This window comes from Oryza brachyantha, chromosome 6, assembly GCF_000231095.2.
Source record: "Oryza brachyantha chromosome 6, ObraRS2, whole genome shotgun sequence".
In the NCBI taxonomy this organism is placed as follows: domain Eukaryota; kingdom Viridiplantae; phylum Streptophyta; class Magnoliopsida; order Poales; family Poaceae; genus Oryza; species Oryza brachyantha.
The window spans coordinates 21,437,807-21,456,295 of NC_023168.2; the positions used below are offsets into that span (position 1 = coordinate 21,437,807).

The following is an 18,489-nucleotide window of genomic DNA, read 5'->3' on the forward strand; positions in this document are numbered from 1 at the left end:
ACGCTTACCGGAGAAGACGACGGCGCCGGAGAGATCACAGATTCACATATATGCCATTGCCGGGCTGCCGCCCTCGTCGTCGTCGCAGATCCCGGCAGCTTCCACGAAGGCTCCGGCCATCAACGTGCGTGATTGCCGTTGCCGGAGAAGGAGAAGTCTGCACCTCGAGCGGGCCGTTATTGGGCCCAAATGTTCGCTAGAATCCAGTCCCTACGGCCCATCTTCTGTTTCTCTAACCTTCGTGTGATATGGGCCGGATACTGAGTAAAATTTGGCCCAACTTGAATTCAACGGGCCTCGTGTTCCGGGCTGGGCTTCTTTGCGCGCAAACGATCCACGTCGGTGACGTCAGGCCACGTCATCCACCATTCCTCTCCTCGTCTCGTCTCGTCTCGCAACCGGACCGGCGATCTCCTCTTCTCCCTCTCCGCTGTCGGAGCCGACGCCAACCACCAAACCCTAGCGCAGCCGCCCATGGCGGGCTAAGGCGCGGACCCATGATCGCCGATGGAGCCGCGACCTTCGTGCTCCGCCGCCGCTGACCGCCCCCCGCCGCCGCCGGAGGCGGAGGACGAGGAGGAGGACGAGGAGAGGGGCAGGGGGTGGGTGCTCGTGCCGGCCAGCGAGGTTCCGGGGGCCGACGCGCCCAAGGTCATCGACTGGGAGGACCTGCAGCAGGAGCTCGCCCGCGTCTGGAGCCTCTCCGCTGCGCTCGCCGCAGCCAGGGAACGCAAGGCGCACCTCGCCGCGCGCCTCCAGTCCGCGCTCGAGGTATATTTCGGTCGTTTGATTTGATTGGGGTTCCACCTGCTTGATTGATCCCTGGTGGAATGGGCGGATCAATTGGCGCGCCCTCTAGCTCCCGATTCATTTCTATGCGGATACTCAGAACCCTTGGTGTCTTCTACTTTGATCTGGGATTGGAATGGTCGATGTTTTCCCGTAATTTTGTTCTCTCTGTAACCTGTGGGGGTGATTGGTTAGTTGTGCTGCTTCGCTGCGCTCTAGGCCTCGTGTTACGATAATTATTAATCAGGAGTTCAGGGTTAAGTTCGAAATGCTACATTCCTCAGAAGATGATATGGCTCAAAGTGGACCGGCTTTCGTTTTTCTTGGAATGTGAACAAAATAAAATTCAGCAGTCCAACTTCTTCACCTTGCAGCTGAATGAACTGTATTGTGGTCAATAGTCCTTCCATATGGATGTGTGATCTGCTAATGTGTTTTCGAACAGGCGAGGAAGGCTTCTGTTCATCAGGATAATGAGTTGGCGGAAATCAGGGAAAGAGTGCAAGCACATGCTGATTTCATGTGGGATTTGAAAATGCACACCAAGAAAATGACCGAGGATGTGGATGATCGCAGGAAGGAACTTTGCATCAAGGTCCGAACCTTGTCAACAACAAGCAATACTCTTTCCACAGCTCAAAGTAAACTTAAGGTACAACTTTTGTTTTCCACATAGGAGATGAATCAATTGCTAGATTGTTTTCCTTGTATCAGATATTTCATAGTTCTGCCATTCAGCCTCTTGTAGAAACACATGTGTTCATCTCCTTTTTCTTTTGTTATAGACTACATTTCTTTGAGAAGTAGCTCTCCTTTTACATACTTCATTCTCATTTCTAATTTACATTAATTTTATCCAAGATGAGAATATTGAATACTGAACGATATCGGTAGGAACCATATGGGTAGACCCTGTAGGCAAATGCTGAATGAGATCTATAGTCTGTGAATTTTACCAAAGTGGTAATTATTATGTTGGCATGTTTATCTGAACTTGTATGGCAGCTGTTTTCTTGTAATTTGTTGCCCAGTTACCATGTGACATGCATTTTGAATATCAGTTGTTAAGGTTGATTTCCCATTAGGTATCCTAGTTCATCCTTTATATAGGTGTGAGTGTTATATTTCATCATGCTTAAGCAAGAAGAACAATGACTTATTCTTGCTCCTCAAATGTCATGTCATATTAGTGTATCATCTCGACTCTCTTAATTCCTCCTCTTCATCCATACTGTCCCAGTGCCCCTTAGGCTTTAGTAAAATAAATGCTCTTAATGATCTAAGAATATCACATCTCAATGTGTGGTTTATAGAAAGAGAAAGATACTGTGCTTTCAACTGTATAGGATGCCCCGTTTCTATTTAACTAATTTTACTTGAACCTATTTTTGTAGGAAGCTGACAAATTGCTATCAGGGGAAAATGGTCTCCATGTCCGTCTTAAATCTGTGGAAAGGATGTTGCGCATGAGACAGCAATATATGACAGCGCAAGTAGAACACATATATCCTGTGAGACCCTTGATTGAGCAATCTCCAGCTAACAAACCTAGCTTCTTGAATTCCAGTATTCTCAGAACAAGTATGTTACTTTTTCCTGTTACAACTTCCAAGCTCTGTCAAGTTGGTATACCTGCTTGATTTCTAATACTGCCTATGCATGACAACACCAGAATCTTGCTGTCCATAACATTCACTTGTAGTTGACATAAATCAGATTTATTTGGAGATGGTCTATATGCTAACTACTTCCTTCAGCAGTTGATGCTGCAGAATTAGATTCAGATGTTCTTTCTTTGATTGCATATCTTTGAAGCATTTTGAGAATATTTGTCTGTTTACCGGTTATATCCAAATGATATTGTGCTTGCAAGGCCATCATCGCATATTTTTTTAATCAGTTTTGTAGAATAATGAGATGTTCTAGTTTCATTTTCCATTATAAGAATAACAATGGAGTTCCTTCATGAGGAACAAGTGTCATTGGTTGCAAGCCTTGAAGTAGTGCATACATTACTCATCACTAGGCTGCTAGCAGTATTTGTGATGTGAATATAACTGTACAAAAACAATTTTATCTTTCTTGAGATATCACCTGTTAATAGCATCAAATATGAAGTCAGCTGCACCTTTCAATTCCCAGATTCTGGCATCTATACTAGTCTACAATGGACGAGCCTTAGCCAAAAGAGCTAAAGATTGTAGTGAACACTTACGTTTTCTTTCCATAGGGAATCTTAGATTATTTTTTATGATGGTAATCTTAAAACTATTGTCAAAAAATTTGAATGCATCAGAATTTTGTAGGAGATGCGGAATCAATGGCTCCGAATGGTTCTCAAAATGGACAGGCACCTTTGGCAATTTTGGGTCTCCAATTATCGAAGCTTACTATGAAAAAGACCGGCTACTTTAGTGACAAGACTGAGATTCAGAAATCTGCCACTGCTTTGGGTTATGTTGCACATGTATGTATATGTCCATTGGAGATTGGCATTCAAATTATTCCAGTTTATACATATCAGTTTTCAGAATTATCGTAGATTGATAGGATGAAGAGACATTTAGACCAACAAGTTGACATATACATAACCCAATAATGATGGTCAACATGCACATTTTAGCATTTTGCAGTGACACTATGAGATATCCAATTCTTCCTACTTACTGCTAGTTTTTATTCATTTGTTTTTGGATCATAGGCAGTGTCCCTTATTGCATCATATCTTGATGTTCCTCTTCGATATCCGCTGCGGTTGGGAGGTTCACGGTCATATGTTCTTGATCATGCGCCTTCAGTTGAGTCATCGTCCTTAGCTTCAGCACCAAGTTCTGTTCCTCTGGGCACAAGCATGAGGACAATGGAATTCCCTCTGTTTTCTGAAAGCCAGGAGACAACAAGATCAGCATATGCAGTATTTTTGCTAAACAAGGTTGGTCTCCTTGATAATTTGGGAATTTATTTAATGCAAAAGTGTTTCATTAACATGAATAGATATAACTTTTGGGTTATTGGTCATTGAATAATGGAGTAAAATGGTCAAGGAAGAAGGCCTTGCTCTTCTCTTGATGTCCTTTGATTGTATATATCTGTAAAATTATTTCCCACATCACTGTATCACACTATCACTAAGTAAAAATGGAGGCCAACTACAAACAAGTGAAGATTATTTTTGGAAAGTCCTCTCTATATCTACTTGCTAAGGCCTTGAGTTAGATTTAGTATCCTAATCCTAAGAGAAACCATAGTTGTGTTTGCTGTATTGGTCTGATTGGGATAAATGATCAACTCAAATGAATTTGACAGAATAAGAATGTAAAATGGCAGCATATGAAAATGCTGGCTTATTGTATGACGACAACATGCATAGTTCTGAGGAATAAAAATATCAGGGCATCTTTTTAATGATAAATCATTATGCAATAGTTCAATTAATTGAAAATTGGCCCATATTTCCAACCCCAAATTTTCATGCGAGCAATTCTGGGTCAGTTGTGTAATTCATGTGTTTGGTTATCATAATTCTTGCATGTTACTTCCATAAAGATGTGCTTTGATTATTCATTTGGTCACCCCTCCCCTTGTGTTTCCTGGCAGGATATTGAACAACTTTTGAACCACATTGGTGCTGAAAGTCTTGGCCCTAGGCATGTATTAGCTAACCTCAAGCAGCTGACTACTATTGTCCAGTCACAACAGTACATTTCTAATTGATTTGGTCCAAGAAATATATTTGGAGTTCTGTGAGAGTTTTGCTTGTGGCTGAATCCAGAAGCGGTTGGTGCTATTTTTAGCAAGCACCTTTGTTTTCCAGAACACAGACGAGTTCAGGTTTTTCTTTGCTGATATTTTCACTGTAAAATGAGTAAATCGATTTGTCCCCGTGTAAAACGTGCTCACTTGATGTACAGAAATTAGATGAAATAAATGAGAAATGGTTCGCATGCCCAGTTACTATTCTTGTTAGATTTACTGATTTCATGTTTTCGCAGTGCCGTACATATGGTGCGTAGTAACTGGAACGAGTTAATGATTTAATTTTACTGCCTTTGTGAGCTTTCTCGCGTCTCTGGTGATTTAATTTTGTTGCTTCCTTTTCAGTTCTTTACAATATTAATGGACCCAAAATTCCCATGAGATGGATCAGAAATGACAATACAATTGAAACCTCTCTCCATCGTAAAACTTGGTACACACAATCAGATCAGAATACAAAACACACGAATACCATGCAGACTCTTTACAAAAAACTTGCTTATTATTGCATGATACATCTCCTGTTGCCGTCACTCTTAGAAGATTGATATGCTCGTGTACATATGTGAATGTTCATAGAATACGATTCTTGCAGAAGAAAACCTGCTTGTCAGAGTAATAAGAACATACAATTTTACAGTACCTCGGACATGGATCCCATGGGTATAATATTACAACACTAGCAGCATGATTCAAGACGTTAAGTAGTTGCGACCTTCAAGCAACAGCACCAGCTGCTCTTCATTGATTTGTTCACATGTATGATATTCAGATGTCTTCTACAATACTCAACAGCCTTCTGCTAACTGGTGGAGCCAGACCAGGAATGTTAGGGACATTCTTGTTCTGTGGATTTACAATCTGCAGTGAAACATTATGATCATGAACCATTCACCATAAAAACTGAATATTAAGATGACAAACCCATAATAGGGCCCAAAATTATCTTGTTCTGTGGGTTTGTTTAACCAGTGTTGTCCAGCAAAGTTGTGACTTTTCATTAGGGAAGAGGTAACAGCACTTCACCGAAGCAAAAATGTAAATATTGATGCAAGGGTAATTATCTCATCCCATCTTCTCACCTTATGGTTTCTATGTTTACTGAATACTGTACAAAAAAATCGATCCACAAAGGACGGTAATAGAAAATATGATAAGGGAAGTTTAACAAGGAAGGATAAATTGATTGAAAAATGGTTGACTGATCACATCTCAAAATCTTACGCCTTTATATTGAGTGAAATAATAAATGAAGTGTTTGTTCCATAAGGGAGAATGAGACCATGAACCGTTTAATTGGCTCACTTCTATCACCATTTCTTTTTTAAAAAAGAAAGGCACTGCAGTGGTGAAACTGTGTGAAGGGGTTCAAAGAGTGGAAATAATGTAATGCCAGATATATGGAAAATAGCATTCACCTTAACGACTATTATTGCTATGACTCCAGCAACAATGAGAAAAAGCAAGGCCATGATGCAGCGATCAGTTGCAACCTACATTTAAGAACAATATGAATAAACAATGATCAGGTTGACACAGATTATCAGTTCCTTTTCAATAGATATCATAGAGAGGGGAACTTACCTGCCTACCAATTTCTTTCACCATTTGTGATGCCTTTTTAATGGAGAAATGGATGGAATCCAGCTCATTAACAATTCTGCTCATTTGCTCTGTCTGGTCAATAAGAAATAACCAAAGTTAACTCTGCTAAATCCAGATTAGACAGCACAATATATATGATTGGATGATTTTAGAAGAACAAAGAAATCATGCCTGTGATTTGAGAGCAGCTGCAGTTTCTGTACCTACATTGATGGTCTCTTGGACGGTCTACAGAAGTTGGCAAGAAATCAGTGTCAGAAAGCAAGGATGTGACTTAGTCTGTGGAAAGAGCATATCAATTTGCTGTAATACTTAGAAATACACGCTGACAAGTCGTTTTGGATGAGCTAAAGCAACTGAAATAACAAACAAGATCAATATATGTGCTCTTTGGAAGATGATGTAGCAAGCTCAGTTAGAAGCCATATATAAACTGAAAGAAGCTACATTTTGCAGCTACAGGAGGGGCAAAATATAGAACATTTACATGATAACAAAATGCAAGAAAATCGGGCTTAGTTGATCCAATAAGAGATAAAGATAATGCATTTTTTTCTTTCGAAGGTATATCAAGGTGCTTAGATCTTGCACCACAAAGTAAAGCTCACCTGTTTAGATCTTGCAATAGCTTGATCAGTCTCATCCATTAGTTGGTTTCCTTGATCCATTAGCTGCTGGTTTGTCATATCTACAAAATAATATAATTGACTGTTAGTTTTAAAGAGTTTGTCATATGTCTAAAAATTCTTATCATTTGAACCTGAGCAAAGGTATACCATCATGGTATGCACTTAAAAGGGCTCTAAACTTGCCACTTACTTGATGCTAACATGACATTTTCTTCACCAAATCCATCTTCAACGCTGGGGCCATCAAAAAGATCAACTCGCTTATTTTCACTTGCATGTCTGAAATCCAATCGATCTTTTGCATGTAAGTATCATACTATCATGTAATGCTAACCATAATTAGATGTAACATTTTTCTTTTAAAGTCTACAAGAAAAATTATTTTGTTGTAGGGATTAGTAGTACAAGGGCAACCCCATATGAGCTCATGCCATTAATATGGGCCTTTGAGATCAAGGGATAGGTATAAACTCACTGTTTCTTCAGGGCAACGTAGGAGTTCAATTCTTTGATCTGCAAAACATGAATAGTCAGGTTTAGTGGGAGTTGCAGAATCAGAACAGGAAGGCTGAATGAATAAATCTTATATCATGGTATAAGTTTCTGCAATCTTACCATTGACTGTTTCCTATCATGAAGCATCCTGGCAGTGTCAGGATCAGTACTCCCTGCAATATCTTTGACGACTCGCTCGAAGTCCTTGATAAGTCTAAAAATTTATATACAGAGAAAATAAGTAACCAGATATCTGTATGATCCTCTACCGCTGAATCCCATCCTTTTCCGAAAATACCCACAAAAAAAAAACACACAACTTGCAGTTGCAGATACTGATTAATATCACAACTTTCACAATATGATATCATTGTGATGGATAGGGCCAGCTCTCTACTCTTTCCAAGCGAGGCACATTTGTAAATTGTAATCATAATCTTGAACTTATCCCATACTATACAAAGGATGCTGTTTAGCGTAAAAAATAATGGGATAGAATGGTTAACCTCTTGCAGTCTCGCATCTTGTCGGTGAGCTCTTCGAGTTGCCTGCTCCGGCGGTTTGCGTCCTTGATCTTATCCAGCTTCTGGAACCCATTTCTGTGGGAAGATCAAACACATCATCAATACAGTATCACTGGAGTCACACTTCGCCGCATTACACTACGATTTCTACGGGGATCAGCAAACACAGACCCAATGCTACAAAGAAAGAATGATTTTTTGCAAGTCAACCGAAAAAAAAACATTACAGGCTACAGCAAGCAAGGAAGAGATCCAATAACCGCCACACAGGATCATCATACACAGACCAGAAGCGATCGGAATTTGAAACTGAAAAATGGAGAGACGTGGGGGAGGGGGAGGCGGAATGGGGGTTGGAGCTTACTGCAATGCGCGGAGGATGTCGCCAACCTGGCCGTCGATCTCGGCGAGCTCCGGGTTGACCGACTCCAAATCCATCTCCCCCTACACACCAGGACGGCGAGCCCCCACACGGAGGACGAAAAGAAAATCCAAGCAGAAAAAATGGAATCCTCGAGGGCCACCGCCGCCAGCGCCAGGCCAGGCCAGGCCAGGCCAAACCCCACGGAGGCCGGATCGACGGGGACCGGCCAATGCGGGACGCGGCGGGGGCAGCAGGGCCGGAGGAGCAGGTCGCCGGGCGCGGATCGAGGCCCAGGGTGGCGGTGGTGGTCCGGTGGTGGTGGCGGTGGTCTCCGACACGGCGCTCTTTTTTTTTTCCCTTTTGTTCGCTTTCGCGTAATCACTTCGCTTTGCGCCGTTTTGACCAATTTGCTGATGCGACCGTAGCCTGTCTCGGCCGTACGATCTGCATCCAACGCTTCGTATGTGATGGTCAACGCCAGTCAACCGCGTTCAATTTCTGCATTTTCATTTTTTTTAGCACCATTTTATTTACCAGGATATCAGGCAGGCATGTTGGTGAAACAATAGGAACTGGAGAATATTTACACAAGCTCCAATATAAGATGTTTCTAAGCTTTTTTGTGGATCTAGTCTTGGTTGACTTGACATGATATTATTGGGGAGGATGAACGTGCACGGTCGGTACAAAGGTGCCAATCCAACCTAGCATTAGCTCACATCACATTAAGCACCCGAAAATTGAGCTGTTTAGATGGCAGATTGTGTCAAAGCTAAACTAATCAGGTACTACTGACCGAAGACACTTCTGCGCGCCTGTTAAAACGTATAGACAAAAAGGCCTATCTAGATATATTTTGAAAAATAGGTATAAATTCTTATATTTTGGAATGAAATATTTATATTTTTTTAACTAATTTGACTTGTAACATTTTTAAATATTTTTCGTTATTTATATTTAAACTAACTTTGATTATTCTAATATTACAATTTAAAATTTATCGCTGAATACACTAATTAAACGTGGCAATTATATAAGAACCAAACGAGTTTTATACAACATTGTTATTCAAAATGATATGAATTATCAAACTGGAGAAAGTAAATACATGAGAGCAAGTTCAATAGTATATCCCTATAGATAACTACTGGCTTCAACTCATCTATAGTCAATCTAATAGCCAATTCATATAATAGCTATAATAGCTAGCTACAAAATATATATTACTATGTCCCATATGTTATATCTTGGAGTCCGTGCTGCAATGGCTATAAATTTATAGCTCGCTTCTCTTCTCTCTCCTCTTACCTACTTAAAATATGTTTATAGCTAACTTATAGTCTGCTATTTTACATGCTCGAATGGTCTATATTTTGAATGTGGAGAGTGTATTTAGAGCAAGTTCAATAGTATAGCCAACTGCTAGCTCTAATTCATCTATAGTGAATCTAATAGTCAATTCATATAATAGTTACCTACAAATCATTAATATATGGTCCCACATATCATACACGCATTGTGTCTTGAAGCCCGTGCGGTAGCTAGCTATAAATTAGTAACCCACTACTCTTCTCTCTCTTCTCTTATCTCTTTAAGAAATGTTTACAAGTTCGTGCTGTACCTAGATACAAATTAGTAGCCCACTGCTCTTTTTTTTCTTTTCTTATCTTTTTAAAATATGTTTACACCTAGCTTATAGCCTACTATTGTACCTGATTAGATCTTCATCTTCATCAGAATCAGTGCTACATGATAAATGATAAAGTAGAATTTAGCCAAACAAACAAAGTTTTCTTATGTTTTTTTCCCATATCAGTAGATTAATCTGAACCGTTGATATGGCCATCGGACGGTCCACAGACCTTGGAGTTGATCAGCCCATCCTAAAAATCGCCCGCCACCCAAACCTCATCGTCGCAACCGAGACGAAAACCATCGCCGGCTCGCCGCCATGGAGCGCCTCGTGCTCCCCGCCGGTGCCCCACTCCCTCTCCTCCCCCACCGCCCCTCCCAACCCCTCCTCCGCCGCCCAGCCATGTCCTGCGCAGCATCCAGCGGCAGCTCCAGCGACCCCTCCCCCACCGCGGCCGACGCACCCACGGCCACGGACGCCCAGACCTCCTCCGGCTCCAAGCCCACCGGCGTCAAGAACCGCCTCCGCGCGAGGAACCAGTCGCGCCGCGTCCGGGAGGTGTCTCCGCCGGCGCAGCTGGAGATTAACGTGAAGGCCAAGTCGGCGTCGTCGGCGGCGACGACGCGGAGGGAGAAGCAGGGGAGGAAGGAATGGGAGGAGATGAGCCTTGCGGAGAAGGCCGGCGAGCTGTACGTCGGGGAGAAGGGGCTCCTCTTCTGGCTCAACAAGTTCGCCTACGCTTCCATCTTCATCATGGTCGGCGCATGGATCCTGTTCCGCTTCGTCGGGCCGTCGATTGGACTCTACCAGCTCGACGCGCCGCCGCTCGCGCCCACCGACGTGTTCGGCGGCTCGCCGTGAGATAGTGCCGCCGCCTGCATGTTCTTGGTTACCGTCGACTGCTCTAGATCATAGGTTTAGTGTAGCGGATGGTCAACAAAAAATGGATCTTTGTATCGAGGATGTAAACTACTTTTGCTTGCTGTATCAAGAAAAAAAAAAGGAGCTTACGGTTGATCGAGGAATGTATAAATTGCACTGTACAGTTTTGGAGTTAAAAAGTTCAGATCTTTTGCTGGAAATCGTTCTCTAGGCTTTCTCCCTAAGCCGGATCAATGAAAATGATGGGTTCTCTAGGAAAAAATTATGGATGTGAGTACTCCTACTGTCCTGCATGCTGATTTCCTGGTTAATTCACCATTCACTTGCAGGTTGGCAGGTTGCAACTGCGTTCTATTTCGTGTTTTCTTCAGTCAGTTGAATTGGGATATGTGTAAAGTGTTAACATAGATGTGAAAATTTTTCAGTATCAGGTCAATATATGATCTGAAATCTTAAAAAAACAGAGAGCTGAATGTGCTAAAATAATTCAGAACCTCAAAGATAATAGGAGTATCATACTATCATCAGCATCAATTCAACAAAGACAGATACTAGTTCCTAATGATTATTCTTGTTAGTAACTACTAGTAGTACTAATTAACCTTTCACATACAGATCACTTACTACTTCCATGATACACTCCAATACCCTTTTCTACTATTTCCTGTTCAGTTTGAGCTCAGGATTTGGACAGACGACGACAGCACAAGTAGCTGAAACTGCACTATGAAATTGAGCGGATGGTTAGGAATCACGAGAGGGACTTGGCGAGGGAGGAGGTGGAGAGGAGCGCGGAGAGCAAGCCGGCGACGAGGGCGCTGTTGTAGGTGGTGGCCTCGTTCTGCATCACGTTGTCGCGCTTGTCGGAGAAGGTGTCGTTCTTGAACGGCCCGCCGACGAGCGCGCCGGTGGCCACGTTGGGGTTGTCCTTGGACGACTCCAGCCACTTGTGGCCGTCGCAGCCGGTGTCGACGTCCGCCGGGATGGACGCGCCGCGGTGGTGCACCCGCTGCGGGTACCGGTCGCCGTACCCGACCAGGTAGCTTATCTTCATCGGGTTGCTTCCCAGCACGTAATCCGCCTGCCAAAACCACACTCTCATCAGTGATCACATCTACCAATTATTCTGAACCTGTCCATTTCTCTGAACCATGAACAGTAATCTGAACTTGTCCATTTGTCTGAATCGAAGTGTTATTACCTGGGACTTGGCGAATTTGCGAAGGTCGGCCGGCGAGAAGCTCTGCCCGCCGCAGCTCAGCTCCGTCTTCCCCGACGTCAGCATGTAGTCGCTATACACCGCGGCGAGGAAGGCGGACGCCACCGGGTGCTGGAGTGAGTTCCACTCGGCGACGTACAGCAAACCCCCTGAAATAGATTGTTGCAACCCATGTGAATCATCACTGCTTCCTTCGATCAATCAACCAGGTGAACATGAGATTTCAAAGGATGATCAATCACAATTCTATCCAGGGTATTGGTGAATTTACCTTCTGTTCTGAAAGCGGCGGTCTCTGAATCAGGCAGGAGAATGCACATGACAGCATCAGCAGTCTGCTTGTACTGCCCGAGAACATTGTCTTGTGCAACATCAGATTCTTGGGACGCAAAGAAGCTCACCCTCGACAAAAGAACCTAAGATTCAATCAAACGCCACAAAATTTTTCACATCAGAGTGATCAGCTGAAGAACTCCAAAGCCTGAAGATTCAATGGTGCAGTGATCGGTGATGTCGGTGTGGGTGGCGGCACCTCGGTTCCGGCGCGCTTGTCGTCCCAGCTGAAGTACCTGGGGTTGCCCAGGTCGGCGAAGTCCTTGCCGTTCTTGCCGGTGGCGTAGGCGAGGTAGCTGTGGTTGCCGGTGGCGTGGTAGAGCCAGCTCGCCGCCCAGAGGAGCTCGTCCTGGTACGTGGTGGAGTTGTAGTAGGCGCTCAGCTCCGGGAAGGTGCGGGTGTAGGAGCCCCGGTGCTTGTCGGCGAAGGCGAACAGCCGCTCGCCGTGGTCCAGGAGCGACGACGCGTACGTCGCGTTCGTCGGCTTGTACACCAGCGACGCCGCGGCCATGGCGGCCGCCGTCTCCGCCGCCACGTCGCTCCCGGGGGATTTAGGTGTTATCTTGGTGAGCGGCCTCTTCTCCGCCATCTTCTCCGGCCGCTCCCAACACTTGTGGTCCGCCTTGGGATCACCAACCTGATCATCAAATTTGTGAATTCCTTTTCAGAATTGGACGAGATATATAAATTGAAACGAGTTCATCTTTTTTTTTTTGGGGATCGTTCACCTGGATGTATAGGACATCGTCGGAGGGATGCGCATTGACGAGGTAGTCCATGATCCAGTGGAGCGCGTCCATGGCGGAGTCGCGCTGATCGGCGGCGCTCATGGCGTCGCCGTACTCGAGGATGGACCACGACAGCATGGTGGCCGTGAACGCCATCGGGAAACCGAACTTCATGTGGTCGCCGGCGTCGTACATCCCCTTGGAGAGATCCAGCCCGGCCTCCTTGCCGTCGTCCAGCGCCGAGTCGCCTCTCCAGTGGATCGTGTTGTTCACCAGCTTGCCGGCTTCACCGATCAAACAACCAATACAACCTCCATTTGAAAGATCGAATGCGAAACGCAGATATCAATTCGAGACGAGATGGTAAATTAGGCACCTACATTTCTGGACCTGGAAGAACTGGAGGGCGACGCCGAGCGCGTCGGTGTACTTGTGGTCGACGGCGCCGGGCACGCCGGGGAAGGGGAAGCCCTGGCCGCCGTTCTTGTAGCGGACGAACACGACGGCGGCGGTGACCGCGAGCGCCATGAGCGCCAGCACCAGGAGCCAGCAGCAGCAGCGCACGCAGTTCGCCATTGGGAAACCAGCGCTCGCATCAACGATCGGTTAATCCAAAGGGATCGCCAGAACCAACCCAATCAAACAACGAACCAATCGATCGAACTGCATGCATGCATGCAATGCAATGCAAGCAATCGGGCGCGGCGGCAATTCAACCGCACCGGCCGAGAGGCTGCAACCAAAAACTGCTCGGAGCGGACGTGGCGCCGGCGAGGCGACGCGACGGGAGGGGAGGGAGAAGCCGCCAGTTGGTGGGGAGTTAGAGGCTCGCCATGACCGTCTCAACAAGCTGCCACGTAGGACTTGTTGGTTAGGCTATGTACTCGCCCGTTTTAAAATAAACTACTAATAAAAAATTCAAATTTGATTACAATACAGTTGTTTCTTCACTTGTCTTCTTATCTAAATCAGTTATAATCTCAATTCATCCATTTAATTATTTTTGGCATACCGTGTTCTTTAGCCTAGGTTACTGACCTATATTCCTTTAATTTTCGTAAACATGTTTCCGAAACTGCTAAACGACATGTGTTTTGTAAAAAAGTTTATAGAAAAATTATTTTAAAAATTAATAATTCATATAAATCTATTTTTATAGTTAATAATTAATTAATCATATACTAATCCGATCCTATGTTTTACATGTTGGTTACTTAAATAACTGGCAAAAGAGCACGATCATAGTAAATCATAACTGTTTATAATTTTAAACTTGATCCCTTCAAAAAGCGATTTAAGTCCTCGTGTTATGGAACAAAGTGAGTAGTAATATTACGAGGGTACAAAATTAATCACCGGCTTATGTACACAGTTTAGTTTAACTACCGAGTTACCAAGCCTGGAGAAGGTGTGATTCAGTCGGGTACGCACTCAATTGTGCAGGAGACGTACACTACCAAACCAACACTTTTTGACAAAAAAAAGCAGGTTCGTTTAAATTCCTGTTTGCTAAGTTAATGCATGTCATTTCAGATATATCGGCAGCGATAATTCCACATGATTGTTCTTTTACCGATGCTATTATTATTCTTCCTTACAAATGCTTCTCTAGTTCTCTATAAGAAAACAACAAGTCAATCGCTTGAAAATTTTTAATCTGCTAATCAATCTTTTTTATTAGATTTGCTTAAGATTTATGCTTGTCCACGTGCTAATTTGTTTAATTTCCTTTATTACTGTTCGATTTAAATCTATGGTACAGTTTTTTTACCGATAGGTATAAAAAACAATTGTTTTTGATTTTGATTTTACGTAATTAAGGCCCAGGAGAAGCCCATCACAACTCATACTGCAAAGGCCCATCAATACGGCCCATGTAGGTGCGCTAGCGCGCGCCCCGCATTTACTAATCTTTCTTTTTTGCGATTAGCATACACACCTAACCTAATCGAATTATTATCAGAAATGATGATCTCATTTCGTTGGCTTGTGGGTTGGGGGAAAGAAAGGGGAAAGGCGAGCGACTAGTTAGCGAGACGCGGCGGCGAAAGCAAGGAGCGCCGCCGCAGCGGAGTTCGCCGCCGGCGCCGCGCTCCTTGCCCCCGGCAACAAGGTACGGTCCCCCCAGCCTCCGCGATTTCGCGCGCGAATCCGTTCGATTAGTCGTTCGTCCGGTCGAATTTTGTGATGGATGGGTAGATCCATTTCTAGTCGATTCCACATGTAATCGAGGCGCGGGTTTGAATTCCGTAGGGTTCATGGAGCATGCCCCTGATCGGAGTGACGCGGACGGGGGTTGCGAATGGAGGGAGGAGCTGCGGCAGCAGCAGTCGCAGGTGGACGCGCTGCGTGAGAGGCTCGTGGAGGTCAAGGTCGGGATGAGGTGCTCCGAGGAGGACTCGAGGAGGGAGCTGGATCACCTCTGCCGCAGGGTCAAGACCATCGCCACGCTGCTGGCCTACCTCAAATCCAAGGCCAGGATCATGGCGATACCGCACCTCGCACACACGTCCTGCGGGATTAGGCACCAGGACGGCGTGGGCTACGTCGACAGGCACGGGGTGCCGCTGGCTGATTGGTCCAAGGGCTCCGAGTCTGCTTCCTCCGAGGGTTTAGATGACGAAATGGCGGCAGATAGTGGCCGCGTTGCTGAACATGGTGATGCCAATGAGGGGGATGTAGACGTGGAAGATATTCTGAAGTCCATACATGTGGTGACTGATGTTATGGAGACCCTTGTGAAGAGAGTTATTGTTGCTGAATCCGAAGCCGCTAACGAGAAAGAGAAGGTGAGGATGGGTCTGGAAGAGATCAGGAGGAAGACTATGCAGGTCGAGTCCATGTCCATGAAAGTTGAGGAAATGGAGAAATTTGCGGTGGGCACTAATGGTATGCTGAATGAGATGAGGCAAAGGGTTGAAGACATGGTGTTGGAGACCACCCGGCAAAGGCAGCGTGCGGCTGAAAATGAACAGGAGCTTAGTCGCGTGAAGCATGACTTTGAGTCTCTTAGAACTTATGTCGGTACACTCGTTAATGTCAGAGAAACTCTTCTTTCATCAGAGAAGCAGTTTGAAACAATGGAAAAGCTTTTTGACAGGTAATTCACAAGTATCAGGCTATTTTTAGTAACTTTGATTTGTATGAAGTGAGTTGTACATGATTCATTTTGTCTTGCAAATTTTATATGCTTTTTTGTAGAACTTTGGAAATATATCATTCATCTTCCCAATCCTGATAATGTAGTTTTATGCACTATGTAAATGCTGTTGCTGGCAAAATCTTTATTTAAGGACATGCTGCTGAAGTTATAACTGGGCAATTAATTCTGAATATGCACTTGTAATGACCAATCATCATGTAAATTCCTGTTGCTGCTAACACCTTCATGCTAGGACATACTGCTGAAAAAAAATTGTTAAGGCGCATTTTATACTCTGATTCATTAATGTAAAGCACTGTAGCAGTCAAGGAAAATCAACACGAATGCTGCACAAGTCAGTTACTTAGTCTCATCCACATGCTCATGAGTTCATTAAGCCAACTACTATGCACGTCTTGAACTTTCCTTGTGATGCTGCATATACACTAGCGTTGAAACATGGCATGAAGAACTCCTTTTGCTGGCATACGATGCTAATACTATTTACCACTTGCTTTCCTGTAGTATATGGTTGACATATTCTACTCGTAACATCTGCCACGTGTCCTAGTGTTTCTCTATTGTTAACAACTTTGGGCTGTCATTGGCTAGGAGAGCTCTACTGTTTATCCTTTAAGGCACAAAGCTACACCTATTCTGCTATTATAAATTAGAGTTTACATTGCATCCCCAGAAGGCCAGAAGCCTTCTTTTTGTAACATCTATCGCCACTGTGTTGATCAATGGTAAAAGGTGTTTTGTCAGATTTGCTGTAGTTGCTTTGAATCCTGCTAAATATCATTGAAATGATTCATCTTAAGCAGTTAAATACCTTTTCACTCTCTGATATCATAGAGAATGTCAGCTGGTAGGGTGTTACTTTAGTATAATATAAGTTGAATCATCAACTCTAGGACCAACTTCACATTTAACCGCAAAAAATGTGTATTCTGATCATGCACAATTTTCTTTATGGATATTCAGTTGTAAAAAGGATGCATTCTTTAGTGGATATAGAATTGATTAAGTCTCAGTATATTTTCTGCTGGTCTGCATTTCAGTATTTGGTCCAGAGTACTTTTTCTTTCTACTCTCTAAAAACATGCCCCATCCTTTTGCTTTTATAAGCATAAGCGAAATAGCTTATTAACGATTAAGAAACAATTTGCGCGCAGAACTTATATATATATATGTTCTTAGTGATATAAAAAGCAAAGGCTAGAAAAATAAAGTACGATGAAAAAAAATAAACTCCGAATTTTAGTTTTAAAATTTAAATTTTGGCTTATAAGCATAAGCGAAAGATGGGGGTCAATCACTTTTCGTGGTCTAGAAAGCACACACAGAAGCTTGCTGTAAAAGCTCTGGTTAAGTTACCTGATACTGATATAGTGATATAGTTATCGTAAACATAACAGATTATTTGCCTATAGTGTTCCTTCTGTTAGTCACCTAGATAAGTTACTCCTGAGTGGTTATGAATTGATCAAGCAAGTGGTATCCAATCCTTTGACCATAATCAATCAATTCAGTATTAAGTTTCGTATTCTTGTGAACAGGCTAGTTGCAAGGACCAACCAACTTGAGAGTGAGAAAGCACAGAAAGAAGCCGAAGTCCAGAAGGTGATGGAGGAGAATGTGAGGCTACGTGCCATGGTTGATAAGAAGGAGGCGCAGCTTCAGGCGATGAGTGAGCAGTGCAAGTTCATGGCGCTGAGCCGTCCCAACTAGTGGGGATATATGACAACCCGTTACGCTTGTCCAATGATGTCACTTACAAAATTACAGTTACATTGTTGCAACAAGAAGGGCTCCAGATGTGGCGAAATAACGGGTGGTGCCGACTGCTGGCGAGTTCCCGGGGCTCTGATTCCTGCTGCAAACAAATCGTTTACCTTAGGTGTGATGTGTTGGAACTGTAAACCTGACATCTTGTATTCTTGTAACTCGAAATGTGTGTAAAGACCAGGGCACATTTGTCCGAATCCATAAATCCTCTGAAAATGAGCTTCAATTCATGGAATGTGCTCTAGCTGCAATTTCATCACGGTGCTGTGAAAGCCTAAAGTTAACCAAAATGACTGCAATTCTCATTTTCAAACAAAAAATTATGTTGCAGATATGTGCTGCGTACGTTTCCATTTAAGGGCATTTTTAGTGTATATTTTTTTACCAAGTTATAAGATACATATGTATATGTCATAAGATAATAGTCTGGTTAAATGTTATACCATATCTAAAATTATATAGCTTAGATTAAAGGTGGACTCACTCATATAAAAAGATAGATGTCTTTCTCAGTTCTCACATTTTCCCGTCCTCCAATATTAAATATTTAGCTAAAATGATTTTAATTTAAGCACCGGTTATGTAAATAAGCTATAGATACT

The 18,489-nt window shown here is 43.5% G+C and overlaps 5 protein-coding genes across 5 annotated transcripts; 3 read left to right on the plus strand and 2 right to left on the minus strand.

Annotated features, from left to right (window-relative positions):
* The first annotated feature begins 362 nt into the window (after nt 1-362).
* Nucleotides 363-4,735, plus strand: LOC102718567. Its single transcript, XM_015838224.2, has 6 exons — nt 363-771; nt 1,235-1,441; nt 2,184-2,370; nt 3,096-3,256; nt 3,491-3,721; nt 4,387-4,735. The coding sequence occupies exons 1-6, from the start codon at nt 508-510 to the stop codon at nt 4,501-4,503; spliced, it is 1,167 nt and encodes a 388-aa protein (XP_015693710.2). The 5' UTR covers nt 363-507; the 3' UTR covers nt 4,504-4,735.
* Nucleotides 4,736-5,085: 350 nt separating this feature from the next.
* LOC102719967 (novel plant SNARE 11) lies at nt 5,086-8,518 on the minus strand. Its single transcript, XM_006656425.3, has 10 exons — nt 8,163-8,518; nt 7,781-7,873; nt 7,395-7,488; nt 7,255-7,292; nt 6,970-7,058; nt 6,759-6,838; nt 6,322-6,378; nt 6,130-6,222; nt 5,964-6,038; nt 5,086-5,406 (listed from the first exon to the last, which is right to left on the minus strand). Exons 1-10 carry the CDS (start codon nt 8,234-8,236, stop codon nt 5,314-5,316), a joined length of 786 nt encoding a protein of 261 aa, XP_006656488.1. The 5' UTR covers nt 8,237-8,518; the 3' UTR covers nt 5,086-5,313.
* Nucleotides 8,519-10,049: 1,531 nt separating this feature from the next.
* Nucleotides 10,050-10,877, plus strand: LOC102718850. Its single transcript, XM_006657283.3, has one exon. The coding sequence runs from the start codon at nt 10,114-10,116 to the stop codon at nt 10,654-10,656; it is 543 nt and encodes a 180-aa protein (XP_006657346.2). The 5' UTR covers nt 10,050-10,113; the 3' UTR covers nt 10,657-10,877.
* A 273-nt stretch (nt 10,878-11,150) lies between these two features.
* Nucleotides 11,151-13,764, minus strand: LOC102720248 (endoglucanase 18). Its single transcript, XM_006656426.2, has 6 exons — nt 13,338-13,764; nt 12,958-13,241; nt 12,429-12,866; nt 12,168-12,312; nt 11,879-12,045; nt 11,151-11,758 (listed from the first exon to the last, which is right to left on the minus strand). The coding sequence occupies exons 1-6, from the start codon at nt 13,531-13,533 to the stop codon at nt 11,429-11,431; spliced, it is 1,560 nt and encodes a 519-aa protein (XP_006656489.1). The 5' UTR covers nt 13,534-13,764; the 3' UTR covers nt 11,151-11,428.
* Nucleotides 13,765-14,910: 1,146 nt separating this feature from the next.
* LOC102720530 lies at nt 14,911-18,122 on the plus strand. The gene is made up of 3 exons (XM_006656427.3): nt 14,911-15,070; nt 15,211-16,057; nt 17,659-18,122. The coding sequence occupies exons 2-3, from the start codon at nt 15,216-15,218 to the stop codon at nt 17,828-17,830; spliced, it is 1,014 nt and encodes a 337-aa protein (XP_006656490.1). The 5' UTR covers nt 14,911-15,070; nt 15,211-15,215; the 3' UTR covers nt 17,831-18,122.
* Nucleotides 18,123-18,489: the final 367 nt, after the last annotated feature.